At 44.1% G+C, this 15,475-nt stretch overlaps 1 protein-coding gene across 5 annotated transcripts in view; it reads right to left on the reverse strand.

Annotated features, from left to right (window-relative positions):
- SYNE2 (spectrin repeat containing nuclear envelope protein 2) overlaps window positions 1–15,475 on the reverse strand; it is a 350,331-nt gene that overhangs the window by 36,422 nt on the left and 298,434 nt on the right. For all 5 annotated transcript variants that reach the window (XM_066342067.1, XM_066342066.1, XM_066342065.1 and 2 more), the window contains 7 exons: window positions 15,193–15,347; window positions 14,945–15,089; window positions 13,911–14,005; window positions 12,434–12,668; window positions 8,419–8,619; window positions 5,588–5,713; window positions 717–872 (listed from right to left, as the gene is read on the reverse strand). In XM_066342067.1, the coding sequence (XP_066198164.1) occupies window positions 717–872; window positions 5,588–5,713; window positions 8,419–8,619; window positions 12,434–12,668; window positions 13,911–14,005; window positions 14,945–15,089; window positions 15,193–15,347 (1,113 nt within the window). The remainder of the gene's footprint in view (window positions 1–716; window positions 873–5,587; window positions 5,714–8,418; window positions 8,620–12,433; window positions 12,669–13,910; window positions 14,006–14,944; window positions 15,090–15,192; window positions 15,348–15,475) is intronic.

Consider the following 15,475-nt stretch of genomic DNA (forward strand, 5'->3'; position numbering starts at 1 on the left):
TCAATAAATCAGGGTACATATATTCAAAGAAAACATTTCCAGGTTATCTTGCCATTTAGTTCTGTTGCATACCCATCACCCAAAGAGAGATCGTCCTCTGTCACCCTCTATCCAGTTTTCTTTGTACCCCTCCCCCTCCTCCAATTCTTAATCAGTAGAAGTGAGCCAGTGAGAAACTTTAGTGTAGTAGATCATTTCTTTTAGAGCTTAAAAAATCAGCTCCTTGAAATAAACACCAGATTGCATATGAATGCAGAGGTCTTGCATAAAAGGCCGCCCGCCCTGCCCACCCTGCCGGTGTGGGGCACAACGTATAACTTGGCCCAGAGAGATGCCTCAGAGATTGTGCTTTAAGTCTGGACAAGATCCCTTCACCGAGTCTTCATTCTAATGTACAGATTAGCGCTTGTCATCTGCACAAGGCACAGAGCACAGCCCACAGAGCTGATCATAATTTCAGCGCCCCTCCACACTTAACATGATGTTTTTTTAAAGGCTCATTAAAAATGTGCCAAGTCCACACACTGAGTGCTGGAGAAACAAAGGGTCAAATCTGCCTCACCGTGTTGCTGCCGACCAAAGGGACAGCAGCCGGCTGGGCTCCAGCTGAAAAGGGCCTCCGTTCCAATGAAATGAAGCTCCTTTCTACTTTGTCCGGCCTTCAGAGACATTTCAGTCAACTCCAGAAGAGCAGTGCCCTGCGTGAACTGACTTACTCTCAAGCAGAGGTCCTCCCATTGTCTGTGCAAATGCTCTATTTGCTCCTTCAGAACCATCACGTCCTCCGCAAGAATGTGCTGGGTTAAGTCGGTTTTCATAGTGTGAAGTTCTGTCAAGTTCTGAGTCCAGTTAGCCAAAGACTTCTCTAGTTCCTGCATTTAAACACAAGAAAAGGGAGAGGAAAAAAAGAAATAAAACAACAAACCTTCAACTCAAACTGCTGTTGTTTCCAAACCTGCAGGCTAATCCTTTGATTGGACTCTGGGGGAGGGGAGTCCCGGAAGGGGGCGGGACCTCCTGAATGAGAAACAGCCCAGGGCGAGCGTCTGCAGTTGTGGTTGGCTAGCTCTCCACCACCTTTTTGCTCAAAGGAAAACTCTTTCTACCTCAATTTTCATTTCCTCAGGTAGTTCCGACGTTTATATAATTCATTCTTCTTTTAAGTCAGGTAGGTCTTTACCTTTATTTAGAGGACAGCAACAATCACACACACACTTTTTAAATTCTGAAATTATGTTACAGAAATGTATGAAGTATAATTTTCCCTTTTTAAAAAACACCTAAGAAAAGCACTTTTGCTATTGTGACAGTCATCTAACAACAGGTTCTGTTCAAAGGGAATTATTTTGGTTAACTTTTGAAAAGAAAGTTAAATAAAATTAGAGAAGGAATAAATTCTTAATAAATTAGCAAAGATTGGTTAGCAGAAGAATACTCTGGCCCTGGAAACATTTATTTTTTAAGGTGAATTATTTGTCAAATTTAAACTTTTCAATTCTAGGACTTAAGAAAATTACTTTCACTACCGGGGAGTAAAAAGAAACAGCCAGAACACCCAATAGTGGTTTTTATTGTGCTTACAGTTACAGTTCTTCCTACTGTGGCACATTTTAAGGGCTCCATTCGCTCCTGTCTATACACATCTGGAAGAGGCGACTAATTATACTGCTCACAAAAATTAGGAGATATTTTATAGCTTCCTGTTCTTTTTTGAAATATCCCCTAATTTTTGTAAGTAGTATATTTACTTCAGAAATAAGGCTGAGGGGTGGCAACAATAAAAATTCTGACTGATTTTCAGAGTTCTAAATGGTATGATGTCACAACATGCCAACAAGAATGTAAGTTTAATAAAGTGGTCTGGAGAATCCTTTTTAAAGGCTGCATGGAGATTAGGAAAGAACATCTTGATCAGAAATCACTATCTTATATTTTTGTTGCCTAGTTTTAGCCTCCACAATTCTATTAAAGTGGATGAGAGCACTGCAGTGGATCACTTTTAATGAGCCAGAGAATATAAAGTGGGCAACTCCTGAGCGGAGGTGCACACTCACGGATGTGACTACAGGAAGCCCAGAGGCCCCGAGGCCCCGGAGCTCAGAGGTGCTGGCTCAGAGGCCCGCACAGGAGGGAGGCGTGTCTCAGTCGTGCACAGCCAAGTTTAAATCCGTTCGGTGTGGACAGCTGGTTGGTTTCCTCCTATAACGGAAAGGTAACGCATCCAAGGAAAGGTAACGCATCCAAAGCTTTTGAATGTGGATAGTTTTCTGACTCCTGACAAATAGGGCCAAAACGTGCCCTCAGAGAACTGACTCCACATACTTTTTGGTGTCCAGTTTCATATATTTTTAGGGGAAGTTTAATGTGTGTAAAATTTCCTAGTTATTGTTTAAATTTTTATTTCTTTAGTTACTAGGCTGGAAGTGGTACCTATTCCTCCACCCTGATGCTTCCATAACTGTTTAGTGAATTTCTACTGACACACTGTCAGATCTCAGACACAAAGGTAATTCCTCAGAGGAGGCTTCACTGAGTCATTGGACGAAGTTGGGACTCCTGTTTTATGTTCTCATGGTCGCTCTCATGGTCCCTGGTCCTTTTCCCTGTAACATTATTCATGCTTACAGTTATTCTCACACATGCCTATGCATATAGTGGGACTCTTTGGTTAACACGGGTCTCTCTAGCACAGCAGTTCTCAACCTGTGGGTCGCGACCCCGGCGGGGTCGCCTAAAGCCATTGGAAAATAATACATAATGCATATCAGGTATTTACATTCCGAATCATAACTGTAGCAAAATTACAGTTATGAAGTAGCCATCAAAATTATTTTTTGGTTTAGGGTCACCTTAACATGAAGAACTGTATTGCGGGGTCACGGCATTAGAAAGGTTGAGAACCACTGCTCTAGCAATATAGACTGTCAGCTCCGTACTAGCTGGGGCCATGACAACCTTGCAATGCCCAGGACCTGCCACAATGCCTGATATACAGTAAATCCCCAGATATCAAAATGTATGATTGAAAAGAAATCCATTCGGCATTGTCTTGAGAGCTCTAAAATGTTCATAAATATTAAGTATAAAAAGCAAGGAATCAAACGATCCATAGAGCAAGATCTACTGTGGAAATTTATTATAGCTAATGTTCAGCATTTGTACAAACATTTCAAAAATCATGCTTCCCTATTTAAATTAAAATATTCCAGATTTGCTACCAAACTAATTGCAAAAGAGAACACATCAGTTGTCCTTTCCTAATGTAACCAGATAAGCTGTCTATATTGCAAAACTACTTATAGAATTCCAATTGTTCATACAATACATGATGCAAGACAAAGTTTTTTGGCTACATAAAGAAACGAACCGCTCAGGCTTTGACTAGGCTCTCTAATATAGCACGGCAATATTAAAACCTTTGTGGACTCAACCAATAACCAGGCATCAGTACAACTGATTATCCATATGAATTAAAAAAACTGGGTCTTTAACTCAAAAGGTATGCAAAAATCAATTCTTCAATGAATAAAGATGTAAATTAGCAAAACTTGAAACGTTCAGAAGAAAATGTAGGAGTCTATCTTTATTACTTTAGTATGGAGATAGCCTAAAAGAAACAAAACAAATCATAAATGAAGATAATGATAAATTAATCTATATTAAAATAATAAAAAAATCCTTTTTTAGCCAGTGACACCAAGAAAAAGTAGAAACAGAAGCTCTTGGATAGGAGAAGACATTTGCAATGTCTATACTTACTTAACAAAGATTTATCTAAAATAAATAAGTGGCTGCTTCAAATGAATAGGAAAAAGACAAATGGCCCAACAGAAAAATGACTGAAGGGTAAAAATAGGCAATTCATAGAAGGGCAAATCTGAAGAGGCAATAAGCATGAAAAAAGTTCAACTTACTAGTAATTAAACTACAAAGAGATACCATCTCACTCCTATCAGATGATCAAAAGTTTTAAAAATAATTGAAAATACCGAGTGACAGGAAAAGGAATAAATTGTTTTATATTCAGATAATGCATACAACACAACAGTGAGAATGAATGAGTTATAGGTATCAACACTAATCACTCAAAATCATAATGAGGGGAAACGAATGCATTGTATGTGTTAGATAGTATGGTGCTATTCACGTAAAGTTTAAAACAAAAGTACCACTCCTGTATTTCATTGAGAACTACAGACCTGTAGTAGAATGATGGAGAAGCGCACGAGAATGATGAAAGAACACACTCAGGGTTGGGGACCCTTCCAGGGGGTAAGTACACTGGAAATCACAAGGGTGCGATATTAAAGCTGTATTTGTAATGGTTTGGGGTTTTTTTTTCCAGCTCAGTGGTCGTTTCATAGCAGTGTGTCATATCATTTGTTAGGTTAAAATATTTTGCGCCCTGGCCGGTTGGCTCAGCGGTAGAGCGTCGGCCTAGTGTGCGGAGGACCCGGGTTCGATTCCCGGCCAGGGCACACAGGAGAAGCGCCCATTTGCTTCTCCACCCCTCCGCCGCACTTTCCTCTCTGTCTCTCTCTTCCCCTCCCGCAGCCAAGGCTCCATTGGAGCAAAGATGGCCCGGGCGCTGGGGATGGCTCTGTGGCCTCTGCCTCAGGCGCTAGAGTGGCTCTGGTCGCAACATGGCGACGCCCAGGACGGGCAGAGCATCGCCCCCTGGTGGGCAGAGCATCGCCCCTGGTGGGCGTGCCGGGTGGATCCCGGTCGGGCGCATGCGGGAGTCTGTCAGACTGTCTCTCCCTGTTTCCAGCTTCAGAAAAAACAACAACAACAACAACAAAAAAATATTTTGCATGTTAGAAATATTCACAATGAAGAAAAAAGATGTAGGGAGTTTCAAGCACAGCTTGACGTTATGAGACTACCCATTTTTTTTCTAATTGTTTAAATTTGATTGCTGAAGTCACTGAAGGAAAGAAAAAGCAAACAGACAAACACAAAGTACATTCCAATAGGCTTCTGATGTCTTTTAAACATCAAACCTACAAATTAAGGAAGAGATGCAGAAGTTCCTGACCTGGGTAAATCCTATCAGAAAGTGTGTCCTATCTTCAAGGGCATGAAATATGCAGAAATTTTTGCTAGTGTGATATTAATTAGGCAGAATACAATTTGGAAGTGATTATAAAAATGCTATAATTGAGCAAAAAAACTCAACCTATTGGCTTTTAAAAAAATGAATTCTTCAGTTAAACTTTAATTCTCATGCCAAAGACAAGGTCATTTGATAAGGGAACAGCTTTCAGTATCATCTAAGAGGCCACATCTTACATTACAGGGAACCAGACAGAAAGACCTGAGGAGAAACCCGAGATCTGAGATCCACAGAAGTGAATTTCTGCAATGGTCTGTCATTTTCACACACACATGGATCTCAAAAAGTATGGATTCTAATTCCCATAGAGACTATGATGCTTTGTTAGAGAAAAGATAGGAAAAATGCTTTCCAACTGAATGTGAAAACTGGTTTCAACCCAGAAACTGAAAGGCAAAGAAACAAACACTTCAACTTCTCAGAAAACAGCTAAGTGATGATCATCTTGAACACTACCTCGGCGTTCAATACCTTAATCAGCTCTTTTTCTCTTTGGAGGTCCCCGTGAGGTTCAGGAAGAGGATCTTTACTTTGTGCCTTTAAAACGTGCAGCCTGCTTTTCATCTCCTTGATTTTCTTTTCACACTGGTCCCAGGTCTATTGGAAAACAGTGTTAAAATTCATAAGTACTTTGCTATTTAAGAATGAATTACAGAACCAGAATAACTCATTTAATCCATGTAATTGCTCTGCTGAATGTGGTTTTGTAAATCACACAGAAACCCACTTCCTTTCTTGAACAAACTGTGGTCTAAAAGAGCAGATGGGACACCAGCCTAGTGCGACACCTCTTTGCAGCTTTTACATGTAGCTCATATCAACCATCGGGTTGGCTGGCCTTTGCTTCAAAATCCAGTTGACCCTTGAATAATGCAGGGTGGTAGTGAGCGTGGTGGTTAGGGGCACCAATCCAGTGGAGTTGGAAATCCTCATATAACTTAAGTTGACCCTCTGTATCCACAGACTTGAAAATAGTTTTTCACCTGCAACTGGTTGAATCCACTGATGCAAAACCCAGGGATACAAAGGGCTTTCTAAATTTAGTGAAAAAATGAACGGACCTACGTGCAGTTCAAACCTGTGTTGTGGAAGGGACAGTGGTATTCCTTTCTCCTTTCCCATACCCCTGATCTATATAAACTTATTTCTACTTTAATTTTGGAAAAGTTCACATTGAAAAGGTCACTATGAGAATTAATCCTTAGCATTTACAGTGTGTGCTACAATAGCATCATAAAACCCAAAGCACTCAACCACTTTTGTCTTTTCTACTGTCATCTCTCTGCTCTCTCTCCTTCCCTTTCTAGAAACAGTCTGGCTCTGGCAGACCTTTCACAGTCCAGCTTCTCACTCTCTGTCTCTCACCACTGCTCTGACAGCCGCCATCTGCTTAAAGCACTTAATGGTTTCTCGAGCACTTTCAACTTCACTGTCTTATTGTACTTAACCTGAGAGGACAGATAGGGCAAGCCCTGTACCATTACTGTCACATTTACAGTGTGAACATGGAGGTTCAGAGGAAACTAATAGAAGCAGCTTGGTCAGGAGGTGACCTGAGGCTTCAGGCGGGGATCCCCGCCCCCTGATGCCGGTGACATTCTTTCACACCATCTCTTTTTCCTTTAACCTTACATTACTGAGCAAATTGTTGCCTGCATTTACAAGTTCAGGGTGGTTACAATTGATTCATTAGGGTAAGTTTCTACTCCTGAGGTTACTAAAAGCAGACAAACATAAAATCAAACACTATTTTTTTTTAATTCATTGATTTTAGAGAGAAAGAGAGAGGGAGAAAGGAGAGAGAAATAGAAACACTGATTTGTTGTTCCACTTATTCATGGTTGATTTAAAAAAAAATTTTTGTGTGTGTGACAGACAGAAAGTGGGACAGATAGGGACAGACAGACAGGAAGAGAGAGATGAGAAGCATCAATTCTTTGTTGTGGCACCTTAGTTGTTCATTGACTGCTTTCTCATATGTGCCTTGACCAGGGGGCTACAGCAGACTGAGTGACCCCAGCGACCTTGGGTTCAAGCTGGTGAGTTGTGTTCAAACCAGATGAGCCCGTGTTCAAGTCACTGACCCCGGGGTTTCGAACCTGGGTCCTCCGTGTCCCAGTACGATGCTCTATCCACTGCGCCACTGCCTGGTCAGGCTCAATGGTTGATTTTTGTATGTGCCCTGACCAGGGATAGAACCCACAGCCTTGGTGTATTGGGATGATGCTTTAATCAGTTGAGCTCCCCGGCCAGGGCCAAAATCAAACACTACTTTAACCCTCAGTACAAATGATATCTAAACATACTTTGGTTGGCCCAATTCTATGGTCACACCTCACATAAGGGGAGGTTTTCCACTAACATCAGTTCTCTAGAACACAACCAAGAAAGCAAAGAGAGAAACAACACCATAAGTCCTCATCTTCCTCACCAAACCATTATCTGCACTTACCATCATGCTTTTACAAACATAGCAGGTGCTCAACCAATGTTTGCTAGTCAATGAATTTCACCATCTTTATACCAAAGAAAATGCACTCTGTTCACAGGAGAGATGCTCAGGCCCCAACTAGGGACATACTTATTTTTAACTCAGAAAAACATCTCTGACAAGCTGAGTTATCGGGTTTTGACACATGCAGTATTATAGAGAGGATGGCGGAGCAAAAGGAGTAGGTATGCTCAGAGAAACAAAGTAAAAACAGACAGCTTTGCACTAAATATATAGAGAGGAAACCATAAAAACCACACAGGCCCTCAGCAACAGCATACACAGTGTAGAGTCTATGTTCAAAGCAGCTCAGAGTCCTTGAGAAAAACTTGGTATTTTAGCATAACAAAATAATGATTTTCCTAATAACAACTCAAAGAACCATTCAGTTCTTAAAGATATAGTCATAATTATCTGTGAAATTCACTTCTTTGGAAAAGTGTTTTTCCAGATGATAACAGAAAGATGAAGTATCACTGTGTTTATTTTCATATATTATACCCAAGGACAGACCATCTGGAAAAGTAACTTTGTGTATTGAAATTCCACTGAACATTAATATGTTTTCTCTTTCATAAAAGTGTAAAATAGAACCTCAAGTATTTGTATACTTAATATTGAACCTTTTTGATACTATTATTATTATTATTCTGCATTAAGTAACTGGCATGATTCACAGGGTAGGAGGACTCAAGGTCCTTTTGAAAACTCACAATATCATCCCTATATCATTCCCATTGTCACAGAGCAAACACAACTTCCACGTACTGCATTTGAGCATCATGACTGGGAAAGTGAATGGCGAGCTCACCTCTACAATGCTCTGGAAGTGTTTAATCATCTCTCCTACTTGGAGCTTTGTGTCCTTCCAGTTGTCCTGAAGTTGACTGATTCTCTTGTCAATAGCCTCTTTCCTTTCCAGGTTAGTTGTGTTTGTGTTCAGTAACTTTTCCCCAGCTTCCAAGGTTAGCGTGTAGGTGGTCTGCCATCTCTCAAAATGAATTTCTTTATTCTAAAAAAGGAAAAAAAAGTGACTTAATTAAGCCATTTCAAACTTATCAAAAGACCTGCGCCTCCTCCAGTCTTCCTTGACTTAATCATTTTGATTTAGATTTCTTAGAGTCATCCTGATTTAGATCGTTACTTACCTGTCACATCTAAACCATTAGCCAGTCCTGTAAATGCTGCCTGCAAACAGATCCTTCTTCATCTTCCCTGTGCTCATCCTTGTCTTATCCATCATAACAACGTGAGACTACTGAAATAGCTAACTGGTTTTGGCAGACTGTCTTTTTCACAAAAGGCCACAGCAGTATTCCCTGCCCCACGTGCTCTTCCAGAACCTTGTCACTGCCCATCAAGTGACTGCCTCTGTCCCTCCTCTTTGTTTTATTTTTTATCCCCTTCTCTTGACCCCATGCAGGCATGCATAATGGCCTTGATTAATAAGACAATGGGAAGGACGTATGTGACTTCCAAGGCTAGGTCTAAAAGGAGCTTCTCCTTGATCTCTTTTTCTTGGGACATGTACCTTTGAAGCCATGAGCTGCCACGTAAGAAGTCTGGCTACCAGAACTTTCCATGTGGAGTGACCACAGGGAATGATGCCCAAGCAGCCCAGTTGCTCCACTTCCTAGCTGTCCGAGTCTTTCTAGCTTATGTGCTAGACATGAGTGTGAGCGAGTCTTCAGATGAGTCCAGCCTGAGCCATCGTCTGACTGAAACTGCCTGACACCCTAAGCAAGAATCACCTAGCTGAGCCCCGCCAACCCCCAGAATTGAGAGATAATAATCAATAATAAGTGTTATGCAGCAATAGATAGAAAATATATTGGGATTCCTGCTTCTCCTTTGGCTCCTCCACAGTCCATCCTCCCCAGAGCAACCAGAGGATCTTTAAAAAATACAAATGCCTCCTCTTCCAACTGAAACTTTTCAACGGTCTCCCAGTACACGGAGACTGTGATCGAGCGACCACACTTTGCCTACAAAACTTTCCTCCCTCCCTGCTTCTCAAATTCATTTATCACTGAGGCCTCACTGGCTATATTCCAGTCATACAGGCTTCTTTCTGCTCCTCTGCTTTCACAAGCTTGTTCCCGACTTGGGGGACTTGGGAAAGCCATCCTGTCCGTCTGAATGGCTCACTCCCCAGATCTCTGCGTGGATGGCTCCTCATCATTCAGGTTCCAGTTGAAATGTCACATTCTCAGAGATCACTCAATCTACAGTAGCCATCAGCCCCTCCATACTGGCCCTGTTTTAATGATGTACATATGCATTATTGCAGCCTGGTTTTTCTTGTTTATTAGCTTTCCAGACTGTGTCATGACAGCGGGAGTCTCTCTTTGGGCACTCCATTCTCCTGGCTCTCAGAACAGTGACGGCACGGAGCAGGTACTCAGTATCGGACGCTGACTGACAGCAGGTACTCAGTATCGGATGCTGACTGACAGCAGGTACTCGGTATCTGACGCTGACTGACAGCAGGTACTCAGTATCGGACGCTGACTGACAGCAGGTACTCAGTATCGGATGCTGACTGACAGCAGGTACTCGGTATCTGACGCTGACTGACAGCAGGTACTCAGTATCGGACGCTGACTGACAGCAGGTACTCAGTATCGGACGCTGACTGACAGCAGGTACTCAGTATCGGACGCTGACTGACAGCAGGTACTCAGTATCGGACGCTGACTGACAGCAGGTACTCAGTATCGGACGCTGACTGACAGCAGGTACTCAGTATCGGACGCTGACTGACAGCAGGTACTCGGTATCTGACGCTGACTGACAGCAGGTACTCGGTATCGGACGCTGACTGACAGCAGGTACTCGGTATCAGGCAGCTGACTGACAGCAGGTACTCAGTATCAGGCAGCTGACTGACAGCAGGTACTCAGTATCAGGACGGCTGACCGACAGCAGGTACTCAGTATCAGGACGGCTGACCGACAGCAGGTACTCAGTATCGGACGCTGACCGACAGCAGGTACTCAGTATGGGACGCTGACCGACAGCAGGTACTCAGTATCGGACGCTGACCGACAGCAGGTACTCAGTGTCGGACGCTGACCGACAGCAGGTACTCAGTGTCGGACGGCTGACTGACAGCAGGTACTCGGTATCTGACGCTGACGGACAGCAGGTACTCGGTGTCTGACGCTGACCGACAGCAGGTACTCAGTATCGGACGGCTGACCGACAGCAGGTACTCAGTGTCGGACGCTGACCGACAGCAGGTACTCAGTGTCGGACGCTGACCGACAGCAGGTACTCAGTATCGGACGGCTGACCGACAGCAGGTACTCGGTGTCGGACGGCTGACCGACAGCAGGTACTCGGTGTCGGACGCTGACCGACAGCAGGTACTCAGTATCGGACGCTGACCGACAGCAGGTACTCGGTATCGGACGGCTGACCGACAGCAGGTACTCGGTATCGGACGCTGACTGACAGCAGGTACTCGGTATCGGACGCTGACTGACAGCAGGTACTCGGTATCGGACGCTGACTGACAGCAGGTACTCAGTATCGGATGCTGACTGACAGCAGGTACTCGGTATCTGACGCTGACTGACAGCAGGTACTCAGTATCGGACGCTGACTGACAGCAGGTACTCAGTATCAGGATGCTGACTGACAGCAGGTACTCAGTATCGGACGCTGACTGACAGCAGGTACTCAGTATCGGACGGCTGACCGACAGCAGGTACTCGGTATCGGACGCTGACCGACAGCAGGTACTCGGTATCGGACGCTGACCGACAGCAGGTACTCAGTATCAGGACGGCTGACCGACAGCAGGTACTCAGTATCAGGACGGCTGACCGACAGCAGGTACTCAGTATCAGGACGGCTGACCGACAGCAGGTACTCAGTATCAGGACGGCTGACCGACAGCAGGTACTCAGTATCAGGACGGCTGACCGACAGCAGGTACTCAGTATCGGACGCTGGCCGACAGCAGGTACTCAGTGTCGGACGCTGACCGACAGCAGGTACTCAGTGTCGGACGCTGACCGACAGCAGGTACTCGGTGTCGGACGGCTGACCGACAGCAGGTACTCAGTGTCGGACGGCTGACCGACAGCAGGTACTCGGTGTCGGACGCTGACCGACAGCAGGTACTCGGTGTCGGACGCTGACCGACAGCAGGTACTCGGTGTCGGACGCTGACCGACAGCAGGTACTCGGTATCGGACGCTGACCGACAGCAGGTACTCGGTATCGGACGCTGACTGACAGCAGGTACTCAGTATTGGACGGCTGACAGCAGGTACTCAGTGTCGGACGCTGACTGAATGAATGAGGGAAGCACAGGATTTCAGAAGGCTGGTGTTCCGTTTAGTTCTACCTCTAGAGAGTGGTTCTACAGCTCAGTGGAACATGCCCTGGGAACTGCCAACAAATTACTCTAGTCCTCTGCTCACCAAGCAACTTTCTGATTGAAAACTTTGTTGCCTAAATGAATTTGCCCTTCACGAGTATGTAAGAGCCCCACTGTAGACTACCATGCTGATAGCCGATTTCTGAACTAATAAATACCTTAAAAGTTTGGGTGGTGTGATTCTATCACTCCAAAGTTCCCCTGTGTGACATACCCATCTCTGCTCTATCCCTACCCCCACAGCCCAAGAGAGCCTCCTTACTTCTGGATGGACGGATCAGATTGGGTTTCTGACCCGGCAAGGCTAAGGGACCTGTTGCAGAGAGCACACCTGAACTATGACATCACAGAACACTTAAAATGTGATGTGAACGAGCCTCTCCCACATAATGACAGCCAACCCGTGGTTCACACACTGCTGCTGTGCACGTACTACCTTCAGCTTGTGGATCAGACGTCTGGTTTGGGAGAGACTGTAGCAGTTCTGGCTCTTGACTGCGGACAGCAGGTGGCTGGTGTCGGTGAGGAAGCGGAGCAAGTCCTCCTCGGAGCTGGTGAAATACTGCCACTGCCTCACCAGCCCCCCGACCACACTCTTCCTCTGCCGAACGCGCTGGGCGGCGCTCTGCCACTGGGCCCTCAGCTTCGTCAGCTTTGAAACAAACTCCGGTCTTGGGAAAAACGGATGGTGAGAGAATCCAGACATGAATATGTAGAAAAAATAACTAACACAGCATCATAGAAACTCAGATTTGCTACTGATATGCACAAAACAAACTTCTTAAAAATCTTAGCACCATGTAAGGTAACTATGATGGACAACTTGGAGTTAGAGCAGGGGCAGCACGTGGCCGGCAAAAAATGTTTTAGCAGAAGATATTTGCACATGACCTGGACACTTTGTAAGCATGCACAACAGCCATTCGCTTGAAAGAAATGGAAGGTGTTTAAATATCCATTATGCCAAATGCTGTATGAAAATTCGAAATGGATTGGTGGGAGAGAGAAATAGACAGGTGGGTACCTGGTAATGCTGTCTATTACTTGGGGGTTACACTTTATGTCAGTTTAGCAATAAAAAACATGCTTTCTGCAACTACTCATATAGTTCTTTTTTAGATAAGTGACATTTTTCATGAGAAAAGTCAGGCCTTTTATTTATTGTGGGAAAAGTCATGCTTTACTGTATTGATCAAAATGAAACTAGCTGACCCCCCTGGAACTGGCTTGCACTTATTACTTAGGAGCAAGGAAGAAATGGGCTTTCTATTTCTGTTATGCTGAAAGATGCAGAGGTCTGTGGGTGGTGAGGGGAGGAAAACAATCCCCACTGGGACCTCTGGAGGAGTATTCAACAGACCAGAGCACTTCTGGGCTCTGTCTGCCATGTGCACCTGTGTGCAAGCAGATTTAGTTATTGTCAACCAGAATAGACTAAGAGACTCCGCTCAGCCTGGTGGGCACTGCCCAGTGACCCAACCCCATGTCCACAGCAAAGGGGAAACCCTCTTCTTTCACGACTGAGAACAACAGCACTTTCAGATTTATTTATTTTTAAACAGCAAAACATCATGAGGCTGAAGGTAGAGAGGAAAGCATTCTACAGGGGAAGCCTCTGGGGTAAAACATTAGTTAACTGTACTTGGCAAGAGGGTCAGGTCTGCTAACCACACTCACCTACCATGTGGGAGAGTGCCATCATTGCTATTACGGCTTTTTATGACTACACAGCCAGACCCCACCCAACAGTCAGAAGACTGACCCCTGGGTGGTCTAACAACTGACATGGCCGCAAGGCACTGATGTGGTCAAGACTGCATGGTGGAAGGCCTGCCCCAACTGCATTACCCCCCTCTTTCTCTCTCTCTCACACACACACATACACACGCACACACACGCCCCAGACAGCTTACCTCTTCTCTATCTCTATTGTGTCCAACAGTTGTAAGGATTGGGTAACATAGCAATCAGCAATTGTCTGGTTTATAGAAACTTCAGCATCTAACATCTGCAGATGAATGAAAATATAAAACATCAGCTTGTAGAATTCATTTTATAAGTCTGGATCTTAAAACCTAAGCTTACAGAGGACACCTGAGATAATCAATTTTCAAATTATCTGAGCCTATCTGCAAAAAATGCTCAATTATCACATCAATAGCACCTATAAATGAAGTCTTAGAAGGAAAAAGATGCAACAATAACTATGATATGTTTACCGGCATTTGCTATTTGCTAGGCACCATGTAAAACATACATTGCCTCATTTATTCCTCAAACGTTGGACTTAACTACTATAACATCCATTTGAAGAGGAGGAAGCTAAGGTATAAAGAGGTTCGGTACTTTATTCAAGCTTTTTGGCTGGCTGGATTTCATTTCCATTGGATGACAGTGTGACAAGGCAGACTTAAAATCAGTCACATTAAAAAGTTGCAGTAAACTAATCATGCCCACTTGAAAAGGTGGGACCTGCCTAAAACCACCAACAGTATTTCTAAATATGCATCAGCATAGCGTGGGGAAACTCCTCTGTGATTTAATGATGCGGTTATAATTATACCAGGTTCTTCCACGTTTCAGAGAACTATACAGTGAAAATGCAAAGATCAGTTGAAGTATTTTCACATGCTCTTGGTATAGTCCTATACTGTTTGCATTCTGTGGAAGCAAAGTGGTGCTAGGAGATTCTACATAGAAAAAATAAGGGAGTTTGTCATTAATAAAGTAATACAACAAAACTGAAATGAATTAATTAATAGAGTAATACAACAAAATTATGAAATGTAAGAAAGTTACACAGGACCAACTGACAACAGAATTTACTTAAGACTTCCATTGATTGGTAGTCTCCGTATTTTATTTAACCCTATCTTTCCCCGACTCCTGCCCCTGGGTGAGGGGACATGATGGCAGAGGGGACATGGGGCGGAGGGCATGGGTTTACCTCGTATGTCTTCTGCTGTTCCAGGAGAGCTGGGAGGCCGTCGGCAACATTCCCCTTGAGCATCTCTCCTATCTTCTCCAGAAGCCGGGCCCACTTTTCACAGCAACTAAGAAACTTTTCATTTAATCCGATGCCCTGAAGCTCACTACAGAGATTTAAGGACAAATAGAGCCATATAACAATGAAATTACTGAGCTCAAGCTGTCAATTTTACTTTAATCAGAACAGAACAGGAGAGATGGGCTGACCTGCAGTGTTCCAGCGCCGTCGCCGTGGCCCGAATCCATTGCCGGTTCATATTCTGCAAAGTCTTCACGGCTATGTCACTAAGTGGGAGCCTGAGGCTTACTTCATTCAGGTGTTCAACAGCTGGGGAGAGGGCCGTCAGTGCCAGCACATGATCCTATGTAAAAAAAAAAAATCCAGATTGTGAGATACCAGTAAGATTTCTACATGATGAAAGGGACCATCCCTACCTCAAAGATGAGGGGAAACTGCGGCCTACATACACGAGCAACTCGCTGACGGTCA

The sequence above is a fragment of the Saccopteryx leptura genome, chromosome 6, assembly GCF_036850995.1.
Source record: "Saccopteryx leptura isolate mSacLep1 chromosome 6, mSacLep1_pri_phased_curated, whole genome shotgun sequence".
Taxonomy (NCBI): Eukaryota; Metazoa; Chordata; class Mammalia; order Chiroptera; family Emballonuridae; genus Saccopteryx; species Saccopteryx leptura.